At 43.0% G+C, this 19,498-nt stretch overlaps 3 protein-coding genes across 3 annotated transcripts in view; 2 read left to right on the plus strand and 1 right to left on the minus strand.

Annotated features, from left to right (window-relative positions):
- The first annotated feature begins 3,233 nt into the window (after window positions 1–3,233).
- Window positions 3,234–7,711, plus strand: agtr2 (angiotensin II receptor, type 2). The gene is made up of 2 exons (XM_069696804.1): window positions 3,234–3,463; window positions 4,680–7,711. Exon 2 carries the CDS (start codon window positions 4,747–4,749, stop codon window positions 6,013–6,015), a length of 1,269 nt encoding a protein of 422 aa, XP_069552905.1. The 5' UTR covers window positions 3,234–3,463; window positions 4,680–4,746; the 3' UTR covers window positions 6,016–7,711.
- Window positions 7,712–10,609: 2,898 nt separating this feature from the next.
- LOC138619987 (SH2 domain-containing protein 1A-like) lies at window positions 10,610–13,609 on the plus strand. The gene is made up of 3 exons (XM_069696855.1): window positions 10,610–11,020; window positions 11,445–11,508; window positions 13,023–13,609. Exons 1-3 carry the CDS (start codon window positions 10,881–10,883, stop codon window positions 13,281–13,283), a joined length of 465 nt encoding a protein of 154 aa, XP_069552956.1. The 5' UTR covers window positions 10,610–10,880; the 3' UTR covers window positions 13,284–13,609.
- Window positions 13,610–14,682: 1,073 nt separating this feature from the next.
- tenm1 (teneurin transmembrane protein 1) overlaps window positions 14,683–19,498 on the minus strand; it is a 171,487-nt gene continuing 166,671 nt past the window's right edge. Inside the window, exons 36-38 of the mRNA XM_069696829.1 lie at window positions 18,660–19,366; window positions 17,766–17,908; window positions 14,683–16,250 (exon numbers count right to left, since the gene is read on the minus strand). Coding sequence (XP_069552930.1) covers window positions 15,495–16,250; window positions 17,766–17,908; window positions 18,660–19,366 — 1,606 coding nt within the window. The 3' untranslated portion in view covers window positions 14,683–15,494. The remainder of the gene's footprint in view (window positions 16,251–17,765; window positions 17,909–18,659; window positions 19,367–19,498) is intronic.

Genomic DNA, 19,498 nt, shown 5'->3' on the forward strand with positions numbered 1-19,498 from the left:
GAGTCTACAGCAATGCTAGCAGAAATCCAGACATGTAGAGTGTTTGTTGTAGTTACTATCTTCCTAACATTAACAAATGAGCAGCTAAGGCAGCTAATGCCATTTGTTTTCCAGGTATTTGGCCATTAACCAAAGTACTGGACAAATTTGAATTATGGTGTGATTATGCTGCTGAAGTGGTGGACAGAGAGATTTACAATGCTGTGATTACCAGACCCAAATTCACTGAGATAATTTATGGGTCTGGTCAGACTCCATTGAGGATTGTTCCAGTCGTTGCATCCTAATGGGTGCAGATCTCAGGTTCATTCTGAAAGTATTGGAGCAGCCTTTAACCAATTGGCACTGACCACCGCATGTTGTATGTTATGCGCTGAAACTCACTAAGCTGTAAGCAACAGAAACCCTGCAGAGTGCAAAGCCATATCAGTAAAAGACCATTGCAGTAAAGTAAATAAAAAGGAGCATTGTTTTGTGAGTGTTGCTACAACTGTTCATATCCTTCACAAGCGGCAACCAACAGCGACGTCATCCATTGGTTTGTGAACGGCCATTATGAAGCCTTGGGTTCGGTTGTCGCCATTTTGCTATTTTGGAGCCAGAAGTGACCATATTTGAATGAGCTGGGAAGGAGTGAGCAGTGAATCTGACTCGATCTAATAGGGAACCTGAAGATAGTACACCTGCCACTTATAGTGGAAACCTGAACTCACCACAGGCCTGTCAATCAAACAGACACTAACCTTAAAATATTACTTTTTGAGGCTTACTATGGGATTATTTTTCAGATGTACCACCGGAAAACTAATAATAAGTGACTTTAGCAAATGAAACCAAAATAACTTGTGGAAGAAAATGTATTGACTTCGTATTTCATGAGAGACGTTGATTGAGAGTCTATAGATCCAGAGCCTTTTTGGAGCCCTTGGCAATCCTCACTGGTATTGCAGTTTAAAGCTATATCCACTTTTATATACAGTCTATGATCCTTCATGTAGTTCTACCACTGCTGTCATTGTTGAAACTACATTTCGAAACAAAAGCTTTTCTTCAACATCATAACAAACTTAGCCACCGCCACTGTTCGCTGCTTGGTCTGCCCTTCAGAGTGGCTGTTCAAACCTTAATGTCAACAGGGTTTCCAGACTATAATCACAGCGACAAGTGAGGCTGTGAGCAATATGCTGGCAGAGCAGGGCTAAAATAATGTGTACTATCAAACCCAAAATACACTTTATGTTCTTGAAATGAAAATAAATCACACAGAATACTCTATTTCAGAGGGTCTTATCATCTTTGATGCACTTTAATGGTAGTTTAATCTATAAAGGGGCATCATGTTATTAGTTTTGAATGCTCATATGCAAGGTAACTAAGAACAAGCTGACACATAATTCTAATAGAGTAAAAAAAACAGTATCTTCCTCTGAAATGTCGTGGACTGACTGTCATTTAGCAGAAAATGTCTCATTGTTCAAGTATGTGTTTTCCAGCCCTGGATCACAGATGAACTGCTGGGAGGCAGAGACATAGTTCTGTTTTCTTCTGTCATCTTTTATTTCTGTTGGCCGGCATGACAGCATAAATTTCTGTTTTTAGTTTTTGCTGGTCATGACTAAACGCCTTTGGCTTCTCTCTATCTGTGTGGGTATGCATGTGACTGTGTGTGTTTGTGTTGCGTGAGGACCAGTGTGAGTTTTAGACAGTTGTGTGTGAGGACATTTTGGCTGGTACTAAACTTTGGGACATATCCTTCAAAGGATGAAGAGACGGGTTAAGGGTTTATGTTAGAATCAGGTTTCGGGATGTAAGGGTTGGGTTTTTGCATTTAGTTGTGGTTGCTGGAGTAAGAAACTGGGGAAGGAATTATGTTCAGTGATGGTCCTTGCAAAGCTAAAACGTGTGTGTGTGTGTGTGTGTGTGTGTGTGTGTGTGTGTGTGTGTGTGTGTGTGTGTGTGTGTGTGTGTGTGTGTGTGTGTGTGTGTGTGTGTGTGTGTGTGTGTGTGTGTGTGTGTGTGTGTGTGTGAACAACTGTGCATACCTAGCATGCCAGTGGAAGAACACTGGATCCAAAAGTTTCCATTTTGGAAAACATTACTATCCCATCTGAAGAGTTCTGCGACATCCAGAACATTCCCGACTCCTCATACCCTGCAAGAACGAAGCTGTTCATTTGCGGCCTTCAAAATCTGCAGCTTTCTGCCTCGCCTTCGTCCTTCATCCTCACTGTCAGCTTTCCCACGCCTACTAGAACATGCCACATCCTGACAGATACTCAATGGAGCAGAGTGCGCACACATGTAAACAGATTCAAGCGTGTTGTGTCGATGGATGCATGCCTGGCTGAGATTAAGTGCATCCAGTTGCATAAGTATTGAGGCATAGGTGCACGCATGCACGTGCAGATGTACGTGCGCACGCAGGGAGTGATGAATGCTTGCAGTGCTGATCAAAGGAGCTGTGATGTAATCAGACTCAGAGCTTTGCATGCATCCCTCATTAACTTTCACCAGAGGCTTTAATGAAAAACCACTGGAGGGCATCTCCGCTTTCTCTCCTCGTCTTCCTCTCCCTTCTGCCTTCTCATCTTCTCGTTCACTCCCTGCGCTCTCGGCTCGTCCTCCTCCTCATTCATCTTCCGTACTGGGCCTCCCCTCCTTCTCCCTCTGCCCCAGTGGTTGGCTTGGCTTGGCTTCCGCTGATACAGAGTAAATATTTCCCATGGCTTATCTGACCGCTGGCAGAAGGAATATGACACAAAGTGCGAAGCTCTGCTAATTAACACAGAGCCTCCGTTCGTCGGGTCAGAGGCCCCGGCGGGGACTGTTAGGGCTGCAAGACTGACACTTCAAACGCACCAGTGTCCCATTCATTGTGTGCCAGGTATGACACGAGGAAGTGTGTCTGCAGTCACAGGAGACGCAGCTCTAACACACATCTTGACTTGATTTTCTTAGTTTTGGCCTTTTCTGGTGAAAGCTCTGGGAGGGAGGGAAGAGAGGAGGGATACAATGGAAAACAAAGATAGAAAGTTTCTCTTTATGTAGGCTGGCTTCAGTCCAGGAACAGTCCAGCCTCTTGGTAATGATGAAGGCATGACGTGTAGCAACTTCCCTGTTGTGCAATCATCAAGAGGCTCTTGGGGGCTATAAGACCCCCCCAACCTCATCTGTTTTCTCAGAGTCTGTTTTCCACACACACACACACACACACACACACACACACACACACACACACACACACACACACACACACACACACACACACACACACACACACACACACACACACACACACACACACACACACACACACACACTAACACAGAGGCATGATATGGTCTGAGGTACTCAGCTGTGCAGATTTCTCTTAGAGGGGGTGGAGGAGTGAGACATGGATCTTAGCCAAAAGAAGCCCTGAAAGCGCTGGATTTGTTTTGGACTGGAAGCACGATCACATCAGGTAAAATAAATTCTTTAAACTGCTAGAAATCTTAATATCATATGTCAAATCTTGTACGACTTCAAAGTGAGGGTTGTTTTTGGTTCTCCCACTGCCTCAGCTTAATTACCACAGCAAATTTCTGGAGTGAAATATCCTGGAGTTAAACAAAGAGTTGGATTTTGGGAGTTTATTTTCTAAGTTAGACTCCAGCTTGTGTTCAGGGAGACTCTTTGGTGAGTAATATTCTGGTGTTCATTCGCTGAGTATTGAGGAGCACGATTCAACACGACTCCCGGGGTTGACTGCCCAGCTTTGTTGCTGTAGTAGCATTTCCCAGGATGCCTTAGTTATTTCTTCATAACTTTTGAGAATAAAGCAACCAAATTAAATCAAAGTTATGGGCGGAAATTATATTTAGTTTTGTTAAAACATGCTGTTTATTAATATTTCAATGAAGACATAATGATAAATAAAATGGGGCTATCATTCAAAACCATAAGTGTACAAGGTAGGAACGTAACATATATAACAATCACACTCCATGAATGTAAAATAATACACACTTTTAAGTGTTAACTGTTAACAGTGTGAAAAAGTTCACATTCAAACAACTCAAGGTTAAAGTATATTTTACTCTTCATGGGAGTTGGGTTTTAACTCCCAAAGAGGTCCAAATCCTGAAAAGTGTTAAAAATCAACTCCAAGAAAAGAGTTACTTTCACTCTACACATGTTCAAGCAAAAAGAGTCGATTTGAACTCAGAGAGAGTTTATTCCAAAGATGTGAATTTGCTGTGCAGTTATTTCTTGTGTTGAAAAAGTTACTCAAGGATGTCATTTCCCATTAGTCCTGATTGCCTGCTTTATACTGTACTTGCGTCTCTCCACTGTAACAGGATCAATATCTGTGACTGTTATGATTCCTGTAAAACTAATAAATCTAAACTTTACTTCACACTTTTTTCATTGAAATCATGAATGTTTAAAGAATTCATACAATAAAACAACTTCTGAGGAATCCAATAAGCAGCCAGATGATTACAACCCTCCTCCTATATATTTCATTACTGCTCAACTTCAAGTATGGCGTAATGCTTTTGTGCTGTGATTAGTTATCAAGTGGAACAGCTAATAAACACTGGAGCCAACTACAGATTTCTGGGTAGAGAAACGGTGTCTTCATCCATAAAAGGCAGCTGAATTTTTTACGTGCTCCTGCTTTGTTTTATTTCCAGCTGACCTTGGACCACTGACAGGGGGGAAGTCAAATTTGTGTGACGCAAGGGCACAACCAGTTTCATAATGGCGATCCCAAATGACCTGTTCCTTTTCAACTCCACCTCCTCCCCTTATTCATCCACCGAGGTCTATGTGAACACCTCCCTGTCTCCCTCTGGTCCCCCTTGCACAGACTGGTCCCCCGTCCCCATGACCACAGTCATTCCCACCATCTACAGCGTCATCTGTGTGCTGGGAACCATCGCCAACACCTTGGCCGTGTGCGTGTTGGCCCATGGCGGCGCCTCGAGGAGAACTGTGGCAAACACCTTCATGCTGAACCTGTGCATGTCCGACCTGCTGTTCTTGCTGTCCCTCCCGCTGTGGGCCGTCTACTATTCCCAGGGCTACAGCTGGCCCTTTGGCTGGTTCGCCTGCAAAATCTGCGGAACTCTCCACACCTTAAACCTGTATGCGTCCATCTTCTTCATCACATGCATGAGCATGGACCGCTACCTGGCCATCGTGCACCCACTCCGTTCCCAGAGTTCACGAAACCCCAAACGTGCCCGGCTCACGTGCATCCTGGTCTGGGTTCTGGCCTGTGCTTGCTCAGCTCCTACCTTGGCTCTGAGGGACACTTACCACCTGGAGGCGCTTGGTGTGGAGGCCTGTGTGATCTTATATCCTGATCGTACCTGGTATCTGACCCTAGCCTTTATGAAGATTCTTCTGGCTTTCCTGCTGCCGCTGCTCATCATCTCCTGTTGCTACTGCGCTATTGGTAGTGATTTGTTGGCTGATACAGGGCTACTAAGAATGCAGAAACAACCACACCCCCCCAACATGCCCTCCTTTAAATCACTGGAGTCCCAGGAGGGCGGTAATAAACCAGAGAGACCCCCGACCCCCTGTGTGAGCCCCAGCTCCAGCGGGGCCAGACCCCTGGAGGGTCGAGGGCTGGAGAGGGTGTTGTTGACGGTAGCCGCCGTGGTCCTGGCCTTTTTCTTTTGCTGGTTCCCCTTTCACTGCGTGACCTTCTTGGATGTGCTGGTCCAAGAGGGGTGGTTGGACAGCTGCTGGGTAAACTGGGCCATCCAGAACCTCACCCCTCTCACCCTCTGCTTGGGCTTCTCCAACTCGGCCATCAACCCCGTGCTTTACTGCTTCATCGGGAACCATTTCCGGGGCCGTCTCGGGGGCCTCTGCAAGGGCCTGTATACTTGTTTGAAGGCCCGTGGGGAAGAGCACAGCCAGAAGAGGGGCTCCTTCAGCACCAGGCTCAGCTCCTTCTCTAGGAAACTCAGTGACCTCAAAGACCTGGCGATTGTGGAGCCCTCTGGTCCTGCCTAGCAGCTCCCTCCTCTCTGTCGACTCCATAAGAGAGACTTTCCCTTCCCTCCACTCTCATCACAAAGAATGAATGTCAAATGACTGCTGAAGTACAGATCTGTGAGATGGGGCTGTTGCCGGTGGTGGAAAGTAAATAAGTACATTTACTCAAGTGCTTTGCTTAAGTAATTCCACTGATGCTACTTTATACTTCTACTCCACTACATTTCAGAGGGAAATATTGTACTTCCTCCTCCAATACATTTATCTGACAGCTTCTACTTTTCAGATGAAGATTTGACACAATGGATATTATAATAAGATTTTGAAATATAACACATTGTTAAAAAGGAAACCGATGGTTTAAAATCTGTTTGTCTTCTGACATCTTACATTTCAGATGTGAACTTGTTAACAGCTCCACTAAATAGTAATTTTTCCCTTTAAATCTGTCACGGGGTTTCACTTCATTAAATGTGGAAATAATCTAATCTCTCAGCAGAAATCAAAGATAAGAGAAAAAGTCAAAAAACTCAAAATGAATTTGTCTATCAGAATTGACTATTTTCTTCTTTCTGTTTGTCTGCTGTCCCTGGATATAAAACTATAGTTCAAACTAGCTTCACCTGCAGATACAACAGTAACATTCTGCTTACACACTGGTGCCTCACTTTTAATCAAATAATGGTGTTATATATAATAATACATCAGCCAAAGGGACCAGACCTTAACTGCATTTTGCTGCTATTAATTATGTACTTTTACTTTCGTAAGATTTTTCAAGCAGGACTTTTCTATAGGCATATTTCTACATTGCTGTATTGGTACTTTTTCTTTAGTAAAGGATCTGAATATTTCTTCCACCGACAGCATATGACTAAGTCAAATTCCAGCAGCACATATCTACTTTAGAAAGACAGAAGAAGTAAACGTTTTTTTTTTTTTTTTTTTGAGGAAACAGTGTAACAAACAGATGAAATCTAAGGTTATTTTTCACACTTACTTTGAGCACTCAGCAGCAGTGTTATGATTCACACACACAGTGGAGTTTTTGGTCACAGCAGGCAGCTCTTTTGATGGACAAAGCTATTAACTGTACTCTACCATTAGTGGTGTGCTTGCTAAGGTGGTGGAGCAAAGGTCTTGGTTAAAACCCCCCATATTCCCCCAGGATTTAGGAGACAAAATAACCCGAGCTAAAGCAGAGGGAAGACTGGACATACATTCACCAGGTGGAAACAAACACAACTCAAAAAGAATGATAATGTTGATCCTTACCTGTTGGATGTATAATGTATAATAGTTTACCAAGACATTCTTAATATCAACTAAAAAGGTGGAAAAATTAGATTTTTATTTTTTTTATTTTGCAACAAGGAAAAAAGCCTCTCACCTGGAGGGGAAGCTAAAGGCTAAGCTAGGTGAAGGTAATACAATTTGAGCCATTTCTGCTTTTTTTTTCTTTTTTCTTTTTCCTCTGGCTGTCAGATATTGGCGAAACCAAATTACTAAAATGTTGAGACGAAGTAGATTTACTGAATTACATAAACCAGGTAATAGTTGGCAAATTTAGCTTTAGCTGTGTTTGACTGTGGTTTTGTCACAAGTTAGAGTTAATTTAATAGTGTGCCTTTAGCTCTGTTTTATAGTTTTTCAAATGTTACATGTTAATTTCTTTAAAAAAAAACAACACCTTGTTTTTTAAATAATATTATTTTATGCATCCTGAACTGAACTGCAGCATTTTGGCTTTGTAGAACAGAACAGGTTAAGAGCTCAATGAGATACAGCTATAAGGGTAATTATTAACCAGTCATACCAGTGCCACTTTTACTCCTCTTTTGGGGGACCAAGATATTATGTGTGTAATCAGCTTGTAACATTTTTTTTTATTGTATTAAAGAAATAAAATGAACAAATATTTCCCTAAAAAATGTGTCTTCTTGCATGATAGTCTTCTTAGATTTCCTCTTCTACTAAAATGGGCGATTGTGTGGATAATTTCAGTCCAGTCCACCACACACTGATTTCATGAAACTCGACCCACTTGCAGTTTGTAATGTTCCTTTTCCCCCAATCTCCCCCTGTAACAGCTGTGATTGAGCTTCCCCCAGCTGGGAATGAGAAGGCTGAGATTACTGCTAGCCTGACAGATGGACATTCAGTCTCTTCGATGTTCTCCCCTCCCAGAATGCCTCACATGGATTCTGTACATATCAAGGCCAGATATCATAATCTCATACTAATGTCCTTATGATGCATTCCAGTCCAGCCAGGAGTGTTGGTTGAGGGAGCTGCCATCTAATCAATGATGTATCTCTGTCTGGTATTTGTGTCCAATATGGATCTGCTGCATTCTGCATTGACCCTGGGCTGTTTCTCTGTGAGCTGACAACCAATGGAGTATGGAGTAATTTTGTTTTGCACTGGTGAGGGATTGTTACACACCAGAGGGCTGACATGATGATCCTAAAAAGGCTTTTGTTCATGACTAAATGATAAAGTGTTGCTGCTTTTTTTCTATTTACCAAAACCAAGATAGCCCGAATGTTTTTATGGATTAGTATGGCACCAAAAAAAGGAAGGAAACCTTGCTTACCCCGGCCACTTGCTGCAGATCATTCCTCTAAATCTTCTAAGTATTGCCACAAGATGGCGCTAAAAAGCTGTGGATGCAATGAAAAGGATGCCACTGCCTGCTTAGCCAGACAGAGGCCCAGAGTCCCAGCGCTCATGATTTTTCTGAGCCGAGGGGAAAACGGCTGTGACACAGACCGATGACTCATGTAGGCTACACTTCTGAATGTATAAGAACAGACATCCTAAACAAATGCTGCATTCAAGAGAGCCGCCAGCTCAGAGGATGTCCTGAATGCCAGAATCACATGATTCACCTCCCTGAAGGGTCCTCTGCAGAAGGTGATGTGAATGTTGTCGAGAAAAGCACCAAAACCAAGAATAATCCACATCTGAACATGACAGAGGAGCTTGACATAGCAGACGCTGAGCTACCAGCTTGGTAAAATGTGTGCGGCGTGTCACTGCAGCACATTGAATGTTTTAATCAGCAGATCCTTAATTTGACACAGCAGAACTTTCCGACTGACAGGACAGATTGCAGGATGAGTTTGTTGTGCACACAGCTTCATTAGCTGATTCCTCACTGTTCTGCAGTGCAGGTGCGACCAGCCGTGACGCACGTTTTAACAGAAGACAGACCGGTGACATGTGGCTGAGAACGTGTGGACGTCTGATGAGAAAATGTTGAGAAGAGAACTCCTTTAAACAGAAGCTGATTGACATATTACTTATCTGCTTATCTGCGTGTCTTCTTATGACACAAATCAGTTTATTGTATTTGTACAATCTGACTGTAAATCAGTTTACTGTTCTTGTCCTTTATTGTCCACGTGTTTGCTGATACTTTGTTTTGTCAGTTGCAGAAAGAATGAATTGGGCTGAATTAAATCATCAGGCCACAAGACAAGAACTGCAGGTTTTCACTTTGCAGAAGGTGTCATACAGTAAATCTACTGCAGGTACAAGGCCTGTGAAAATCCCAGTAAATACGACCTTGTATGATTTAATAATTGTCGATAATTTGCATCCAAAAAAAAAAAGATGGTAGTTTACTGTTAAAAAGGCCTCCGTTCCCCACTTAGTCTTGGAAAAACCTTCCTCTGCATTCAAATACAATCGTAAAACAAACATAAAACGAAATAAAATACTCAAAAAATATAATGGAAAACAAATACAACATAAAGTCAATGCATGCTACAACTGTGCCTTTAAATCTATGTTGGCCCTTATTTGAAAAGTGCTGAACAAAACTGGCCCCTGGTCAAACCTAATTGCTGGCCCCTGACTTAGTATATTTATTTTGAGGAAAAGTATTTATTTATTATTAGCATATTATTAGCATATTGTACTTTTTCTCACTACATTGACAATTGAAGATAATTTACTACGTATAATTTTTTTTTAAAGTAAGATGTACATAACAAAGTAGTAAAAACTCACTCCCCAACACCAGTTATAACAGTGAAATGCTGATGCACCTGTAAAAACAATCTAATAAAGTGTAACAAGGCTATTTTTCTCCAGAAAAATCATTTTCTTTCATCACTTACTAGATACAATCAGTTACTTTCACACTTTAAGGTTATTTTGTTAATACTATTTCTGTACTTTTAGCAGGTAAAAATAGGATTTTGAATGCACATCTTAACAACAACCGAGTATTTTTACATGAGTCTATAGGCTGTTTTGCTAAATGAGAGAATCTGAACAGATCTACCATTGCTGAAAACTGAACATCACGATTCATTAAAGCTGTGATGGAAACAGTGTAACAAGCTTCTGTTAAAGATAAAACAACATGAGAATGGAAACAGACAGTGTACGTCACTGCATAAGTAGCAATTTTGTTTTCCTGTATATAAAGGGTGATAATGCTTTTTTTTTTTTTTTTTTTTAAATCCCTCTCATGTGCTTTCTATTGTTGTGGAAATGTTCAGTTAGAAAGTTATTTCCTGTCGAAAAATACAATCACTTCCTGAGAGATACACAAACCCACATTTTATGTGCACGCGCACATTTGTGTGTCTTATAGAGAAAGAGGTATAGTGTGAGTCAGAAAGGTTATAGGTTGGAGAAGTGCTATCAGTCTGGGTAAGGGAGAGGACAAAATCTGAAAGCTCATGCTCCATGAACAGACAATTTGAAACAGCAAGAGGCAAGTAACACGAGAGGCTGGACAGCTGCCTTACCTGTGTTCCCAGGCTCAAGCAGATACAGGGAAGACAAAAGGCCTTGCCTGCAGTGAAAAGTTGAAGGCGAGGAAGAGAGAGAGGAGTGCTGCCACTTTGGAGCAGAACAAAAAAGTGATGATGGAAAACCTGCCTGTCTACCACGGACCCATCGGCAAGGAGGAGGGTGAGAGGCGGCTGGCGCAGGACGGGCGAGACGGGTGCTACCTCGTCCGCAACAGTGACTCTGTGCCAGACGTCTTCTGCCTGTGTGTGCTGTGAGTACAAACACAAATATCTGTCTTTGTTCTGCTTCTTTAGGCTGTTACTGAGACCTCATAATCACATCAACACATACATAATCCTATTTTCTGCTGTTAGAGAGATTATTGATCCACTCACGTTTAAGAAAATAAAAGCACAAAGGCGTAAACCAACCGAATGAGTTTTAAGTGAAGCCAAAAAAAATACTGTGGTCTATTATTAAGTGTGAAATGAAGAGTCCCACCGGAGCAGTGATGGTGACAGCAGGGGCAAATACTCATTTCATTCAATTGAAAGATGAACTCATGGGTCAAAGGTGCTTTTGTGTGTGTGTGTGTGTGTGTGTGTGTGTGTGTGTGTGTGTGTGTGTGTGTGTGTGTGTGTGTGTGTGTGTGTGTGTGTGTGTGTGTGTGTGTGTGTTTGTGTGTGTGTGTGCAGGTGCAAAGGATATGTGTACACATACAGACTCCACAAGGATGACACAGGCTCCTGGGCTGCAGAGGTGAGACATTTTATCCCGTTTCCAGTCTTTATTCTTCTGCTGACTCTGTCCCCCCCCTCCAAAAAAACCCAAAAAAACCTTTGAGAAGCAGCAGAGCACGGTGCTTATTGGTTTAAAAGTTGTTTTGGTGCCAGCGTAATTCAACAAGCTGTGAATTTGTGGCAAACAGTTGTTGTTGTTGTTTTTTTTTAAAGGAATGACAGCCCTGAGGAATGGTTACATTTTCTTTTCTTTAGCAATAACAACCTGTGAGACAGACCACCTCCTTCCACCCCACCTCAAATTTAAGATACCACAGCATCAGCATATATTCCAGAGATGGGGAAACGTAGAATTGTATTTGACAGCATTTCTGATAGGATATGTAATTGAGCACTGAGGGTTGGCAAACACCCAGAGATGGGAATGTATAGAGACATCTGAAGGCTGTGTCTCGCTCTCTGACGGCGAAGCTCGACGCTGTTGTAACGACATTTTACCCTCGCTCATTTTCACTGACAGCATCAAGCGAACAGACGGAGGGGGGCGGGAGGTTGAGGTGGGAATAAGGCTTGAATTACAAGAATTCCACTACAAGCTCAATAACAGCTTACATTATTCATGTGCAATATCAATCACTTTAATGAAATATTCTCAGGAGCAGAGGTAACACTTGTGGCCGGAGACAGGGAACATCCAAAGTGCTGCGCTGCTGGAAGCGATGCCTGATTGAATGATTTTGAAATTGCATTCAAAGAACACAATTTCAAATATTTCTCGCAGCGTGACTGACAACACAGAATTAAGACACAATGCTTTTTTTTGTTTAAAAGTCCTTATTTGACAAAATTACAGTCGTCTCTGAAAGTGCAATAACAGTTTAGATATTGAACTTGAACGGGACAGTTGTAGGCAAACAAACAAACCGAAAATTGATGTGTTAACAATTAGAAATAATATAAAGCTCCCTGAAAGACTCCTTAAAAAGCTGAAAAACAAAAACAAATTATTTTCTTTTAACTATAAGCTGCAGATCATTTGTGTTATTCCATTTTTTTTCTGTCACAAGAAAAGCTGCTGAAATAATGGGACACTTAAATAGTAAAATAATGTTTTTTTATTGACTAACAAACTATAAAAAAAATACCCAGTGGAGTGAATGTTTTGAGATGTAATTGCATTTTGAATTTTACTTTTAAGACCCTTCTGTATATCTTCAGTATATTTTCTTCCTTTTTGTTATTTCTTCTGCGTCATGTTATTTGTTTGTCTCCAATTCATGTGTTTAACATGAGTCAGTGGACCTCGTATATAAAAATATAACTGCCAGGATTCCCTATCCGTCCCTTTGTGCAGTGCACTTGTATCCCTGCCTCCTCTGTCAGCGCATCTGATGTCTTTTATAAGGTGAATCTGTGAGAGCTCATTTCATGACGGCCCTGTCCTGTCCTCTTCATTTCCCCCGTGGGGTTTGATGTGGAGATGGAGCTGCTTTGAATCCTCCTCTGCTTTTTTTCCCCCTTCACGTGTTTCAGACCAGTCCTGGTGTGCAGAAACGATATTTCCGGCATATCAAGAACTTGATAGCGACTTTCGAGAAGCCTGGACAAGGAATTGCCATGTCTCTGCTCTACCCTATCACCGCTCAGAGACGGGCGGAGACATACACAGAGGCCGAGAACAGGCTGTCGCCAACACTCAACAGCCCCAACCCATACCTCCAGCAACAGACGCAGCACGGTGCTCAGGGACACAAAAACAGAAACAAGAAGGAGGTGCAGCAAATGCTTGGTTAGGGGCAAACCCCGAGCACACCACAGATCTAACTATGAACAAACAAACTGTCTTTGCATAATTCCACCGTGCTTCATTTTGCATGCTGTGGGTGAAATAAATGTCATTTTTTTTCTGACTCAGATCCTTCCAGTTTTTTCTCTATTTTGTCTGGATATGCAGCACAGAAAGCACCCCAGAACTTTAAGGGATGTTATGTAAAATATTCCAACTGCTGATACATTAATATTCATTACTGCGTACATAAGTTGACAACTATTATTGTGCTCTGTTTTCTTAATGCAATAGAGCTGTGTAAATGGCAAAGGAAATAAATGATATTGCTTGAAATAAACTCTTTAAATAAGGTCATGTGTACACAGCCACACACACCCGGGCCTCAATCTGACATATAATGTGGGAAAACAATTCAATTTGACATATTGAAGTACTGATTTCCATGGAGAGAATGCTGACTGCTTCATCTGATTGACATTACTGGTGCCTCGTGGAAAAAAAAAAAAAAAAAAAAATGAGAGAGAGATGCAGGGAAAGGGAGAAAGAGAGCGAGAGCATCCATTCAGCCCTGACGATTCTTCAGTGCAGCGGTCTCCTAGCAACCGGACCCCTCCATCTTTTTACCACGGAGATGAGGTTGGACAGTATCTAGCGGAGCATATGGTGTAGAAGGGAAGGTGCATCGCGGCCGATCAGCAAAGTGCTACTCAGGAATGTATATCACCTGCTCGCAGTCAGAACATATGCATTGTGTGTCTCTGTCATCTGCAGCCCAGGAGAGAAACACAAACAATTAATGGTGGGCAGATGGTGGAGTGACGGCGGGAGGGAGGCGAGTGTGTGTGTGTGTGTGGGGGGGGGATTAGTGGTAGCTAGATTTAAAAGAGAAAAACAAACTTCTTTACTTTCTTTTTTAACTTTTTTTTTTTTTTTTTTTTTTTTTGGTAGGGAAAGGCTTGGAAGTGGTTCACATGTAGTCTGATTGGCATTTCCTAATGAGAGGAGACAAGCTGTAGAGAACAGCACAGCCAACTCCAGGTCCTGCCCCTTCTGCACTCACCACCCACTCGCTGAGCCTCAGCTGTCACATTTCTTTTCCCTTCTACTGTGCCCCCCCTTTTTTTTTTTTTTTCTTCCTCCTCCTTCTTCTTCTTCTTCTTCTTCTTCTTCTGCTTCTTCCTCTGACAGATGCAGGTTTCTCATGCATATCTCAGTTTGAGTCATAATGATGGGTGATAATGACAGCACAGATTTGAAAGTTACAAACTCCCAGAAATAAGAACAAAGAGAACACAACAAATGTGTGGAGGGAAGACGCAGAGACAGAGACGACATGTGAGAGGGAGCAGACACAGAGAGAAATAATAAGCAAAAATGCCGATGAAATCCCAAGGAGCAATCTGGTAATTCACACATAATAACTTTAATCAGCATTGTAACCCAATAAAGTCAGATTTTTCAGCGAGAATATTTACTATAGCCATTTATAATTCTTTGCAAAAATGTAACTGTTTTTCTATTGATTAACAATACTGACACTTATGAACAACAGCATTTTCCAGTTGAGCACTTTTTTTTCAGTGTGAAAGCACTGGCTATGTACATTCTTGATTTTAAGTATACACACTCATACAAACTACTGTTGGAGCACACCAGAGGCAGGGAAACCACAGGAGGTTTCCTTCTCTAAAGGGGAGTGTCAGAGTCGACAAGGCCTCTCTTACACAATATGTAAACGATAGTATATCCGAGGTAAACCATGTAGGAACTCAAATGGCAACCGGAGAGCTCTTGGTTCGAGTCATGAAGTGGATTATTCACTGGCAATCCGAAAGTCTTCAATCTCTACAGTTCAGTGATATTGAACAGAGTCCAAAAATGATGAACAGTGTTGAAACAGCAAATGACAGACAGTCCATCAGTCCGTCGGTCGGTCGGTCGGTCGGTCAGTCGGGATACAAAAAGCAAAGCCACAGTCAAACCACACAGCTTGTGCCACTGTTAGAAATTGGAGAAACTGGACGATAATAATAAAATACCATCATTTTGTCACAATTAAAGGCATTTGGAAGTTCTTTTCCCCCCCAATCTCTCTTCTTGTTCTTCTTTGTCGTCGTCTTCTCTTTTCAGATACAGTATAGAAACAGTAGAACAAATCAGAGTAGAGTAGAAACAGGCAGTCTTTGGTGGGGTGGGGGGCTGCTAGTGTGTCTCTGTTACCTGCCCCCCACCTCGCTCAGTGTCATAAAGTGGACGTTGGAGGGGCAGTCGGACAGCTCCGGCTGCTGCTCCGTAGGCAGGGAGTAGTAGCCGTCGTAACCCTGAACGCGTCCTCCGGACAGCAGCTGCTGCTTCTCCGCCTCGCTCCACGCCCTGCTCCCTGCATCCCCTAAATCCACCCGCTTTCTCTCCTTCTCCCACGCCCCATCCACCGCTCTCTTCCTCGCCTCTTCCCTCACCCGTGCCCTCTCCTCCTCCTCGTTCCCGCCGTAGCGCACGCATAGGCACAGCGCCCCCTGCTGGAGGGTGATGTCGGCGAATCGTCGAGTCCTGCCGTTCACCGTGGCGCTCATCTGAGACACGCTCACGTTCACGCCGCTCTCCAGGACACGCCCCCCGACTCCTAACCCCAGGGCCAGGTCTTCCTCGATTGGCCGAGACTGGAGGAAGTGGTGGGTGTCGCAGCCGTGCACGGTGAAGCTCAGCCCGCCGAGGTGGACAGCGCCATTCAAGATGGCTGCCACCCGGCGGCTGTCCTCGCTGGCCACCCCGATGACCTCAGCGCTCACTCGACCGTGAGAGACCGCAAATCGGATGCTGGGGCCGAGAATAGAAGGCCGGGAGCCGAAGGGAGGAGACCGTGCCGGTCTGTGGCAGGTTGAGCCCACAGGCTCTGAGACCAGAGGCAACCTCTCCAGAGAGATGAAGCTCCGCAGCTGTCTGCGCAGCTCACACTGGATCCCCAAAACCACCTGCAGCATAAAAGACGAGGCTTTAATTAGAGAGGTTTGAAGGATGCAGTCACATGCTCTCACAGTACACGTTTTCACCTTTAACATTAATGATGACACTGTTATGTTTGATCTTCAGTGCACCAGAGAGGTAGTATCCAGGGTAACATGGCACTGGAAGTGGCAAAAATATATATGCAGTCATGATTATGTAATTAATCACGCGAGTTTCCTGTTATGAGTTTTCAAAATGTCTGTTGTGAAAAAGGGGTTATTAGTGTTGAGCAGTAATAAAGTATTCTATAAAAAAAAAACAATTCTCTTTGGAATTAAATTAATGTTTTGTTGCTGTTTGGCAAAAAAACCAAAAACGGTCCAAATCCGTTAATCAAAGCAAACTGCAGTTACAAAATTTAACGACATTTTTTTTTTTAATACCAGCAGGTTTTACACAACAGTGGAGCACAGTTAACTATGAAACACCCACTTACTGTTCTAAATGTGTTTATGTTATGAAATCTGCAGTATTTTGGTACACAATATATTAACAATCATTTTCATTTTTGATTAACATGACAGGTAAGTGTTTATTCAAAATAATATTTTCACTTATAACCCCAAAGATATTGATCATGACAAAGACATAAAACAGATTTGAGAAGCTGTAACTTGCAAACGCTCGAGCTAAGTGACGTTTAATGACAATCAATCAATCTATTAACTTCATTAGCTTCATCCTTTCAGCGCTCGTTCTGGAAAACACTCATTATTAATGTGGTGTTGGTTTCAGCCATGATGCAGATCAAGAAGAACAACTGAGGTCACATAACTGGCAGATCATTAGCAGGTAATTAGTGTCTTTATGCTTCTGTGGAGGACTGTTGGCCTCCATCCATATGAACATCCAAAGTGTTGAATTAATTAGATGAATAAGTAACTATGAAAGGAATTATCACAAACATGAATAAATGACTGTCGAATATACACATAAATCAATAACTTGTCAAATAAATAAAGCCCACAAAATGTTACTCATATTAACACTTTTATCAGAATTTCTCTTAATTTAATTATTGAGATATTTTTTCAAAAGTCTGTTTTATTTCATATTCCTTCCCATGATAATTTATGGCACATTTTACTTCATACTGAGAACAAACTGTGTACTCCGATGCATCCCCTGTTAAACTGGCAAACTCAACAAATCCAAGCAACCAGTGAGCTGCATGACATTAATGATGAAGAACATCGAAAAATGCACTTCCTACTAAGACAATACACTGCTGGTGACTACGACCTTTAACGTCAAATGTGGTTTTATATCATGGGAGGGGCATCAAGTTGCCCCGAACCACATTTGATTGGATATATGTCTGTATTGTATAAGCCCCTACATTCAAAATGAGTCTGTATTTCGATGTAAACAGAAATAGATAAGACAAATGTTTGGTATATACCAAAGGATAACTAAACAGTTAACACAGGGACATGAGGTTAGGTTTCTGCAGCTGCAGTTGTAGCAGTGATTGTGCTCACCTTGCTGGAGTCCCAGTCCTGTGTCTTTGTCTGGGTTTTCATCAGTTCGTATGTTTGTTCCATTCTGCCCACTTCAGGCTTTGGGAAACCAGGGACAACATTATGAAGCTGGAAGCCAAATAGCTGCAGCCAGCTACCAATGTCTAGATACACAAACACACACACACATGAACAGAAGGAGAGAAAATTGCAAGGAGAGAAAAAGTTAGAATATAACGTGTATACTGTGAAGCAAACAAAAAGTCATAAGGCCAGAGAAACAACACTTTGTACAGGAAATCAAACAATATATGAGCATAATACGCGGCAGAGACGGGTCAGCCGGTGTTTCCCTCACAAACAGATTCCTTCTGTAATAAACAATCCTGTTGCAGGAAAACGTGACAGGCCAAATGAATGTTCCATTAACCAGGAGGACATACGCCCCCACCAACATCCTGTATTCATCTTCTCCTCTCCTATTCCATCTCTTTCCCTCGCCTGAGTTTCTATTTTGTCTCTCGGGGAAACAGTATGTTCTTGACAGACAGAGGGAACAAAACACAACAGCCTGTGTTTAAAAAACAACGTGATCAGAGGCACGGCTGTCCTTTTTGCTGCCAGTACCGACTTTCTGTCGCATTGTCTCTCTCCGACACACAGCTCACCTGTGGTTAGCTATGTGGCCCATTCACTCACTCTTTTTGGCAGATGTTTCCTGTGTAGGTGTGCATGGGGGAGTCTGTGCCACTGAGTGAAATATCTGCCTGTAACGCTTGGTATCTGTCAGTCAGTCACTGAGTTGGAGAATGTAATGAATATGTGTGCGTGTGTGTGTGTGTGTGTGTGTGTGTGTGTGTGTGTGTGTGTGTGTGTGTGTGTGTGTGTGTGTGTGTGTGTGTGTGAGAAGCTCACCTGTAGTAAACTGTGTCACCTCCTCCACTCTGCCGACTGGGCAGTTATTCTTGAAGGCATACAAGTTAAACGGCTTCGGCTCCTTGCTCAGCTCCCCCCACAGTTCATGATTCGGTGAAGTCCATCGGCCGGCTAGTGTGTCGTAGTCCCGTCGGCCCAAATGGACCAGTCGTGTGAGAGGGTCGTACAAGCCACCGTGGAAGCCGATGACAAGCTGGAAGTCAGGGTTGGTGTCCTGATAAACCTCTCCATAGGGGGTGTAGAGGATCTCTTTGACCAGTCGGCTCTTGCTGGAGAAAACTGCCCTCGGGCTCCCCACGCTGTCACACGCGACATAGTACTCCTCCCCGCTGCTCAGCTCCATGGCGATGAGATGGCCTTGAAGGTCGTAGTACAGCGACGTGATCAGATTGCTGCTGTGGTTGTACAAGTGACTGACCCTAGTGGGGTGTGACAGATCAGCATAAAAGAACTGCAGCTGCTCGCCCTGGCTGCTCTTGGTGGCCACACGCCGACCCAGTCCGTCGTAGCGGTACCAAACCGTGCGCTCGGTCACGCGATTGAAGACGCGGGTCAGGAGGCCGTTGGAGTTGTAGTCGAACAGGTCGTTCGCTCGCTGGTGGAGGAAGCCATCGTCATCCACGCTGTACTGCAACTCGCCAAGGTGTGTGATGCGATCTCTCTGGTCGTAGCGCAGCGGTGTCAGCCTGGATTCAGACCAAACAGGTACAGTGTGTAATACCAGGTATGACATTTATGATATTCACCAATTTAGGTTAGCATGGCTGATTAACAACACAAACTTTAAGGAACCAAAGAGTTAGACACATCAAATACCA

The sequence above is a fragment of the Brachyistius frenatus genome, unplaced genomic scaffold (genome assembly GCF_029030835.1).
Source record: "Brachyistius frenatus isolate BFR_SWC_R1_liver_20210118 unplaced genomic scaffold, ASM2903083v1 Contig_22, whole genome shotgun sequence".
NCBI classification, from domain to species: domain Eukaryota; kingdom Metazoa; phylum Chordata; class Actinopteri; family Embiotocidae; genus Brachyistius; species Brachyistius frenatus.

Excerpts from the sequence above, each read along its gene's own strand:
- LOC138619987 (XM_069696855.1), top strand. The coding sequence starts at position 10,881 with ATGATGGAAAACCTGCCTGTCTACCACGGACCCATCGGCAAGGAGGAG. Across the intron at positions 11,021-11,444 it reads GTCTTCTGCCTGTGTGTGCT|GTGCAAAGGATATGTGTACA; the intron begins GTGAGTACAAAC and ends GTGTGTGTGCAG. Across the intron at positions 11,509-13,022 it reads CAGGCTCCTGGGCTGCAGAG|ACCAGTCCTGGTGTGCAGAA; the intron begins GTGAGACATTTT and ends CACGTGTTTCAG.
- agtr2 (XM_069696804.1), top strand. The coding sequence starts at position 4,747 with ATGGCGATCCCAAATGACCTGTTCCTTTTCAACTCCACCTCCTCCCCT.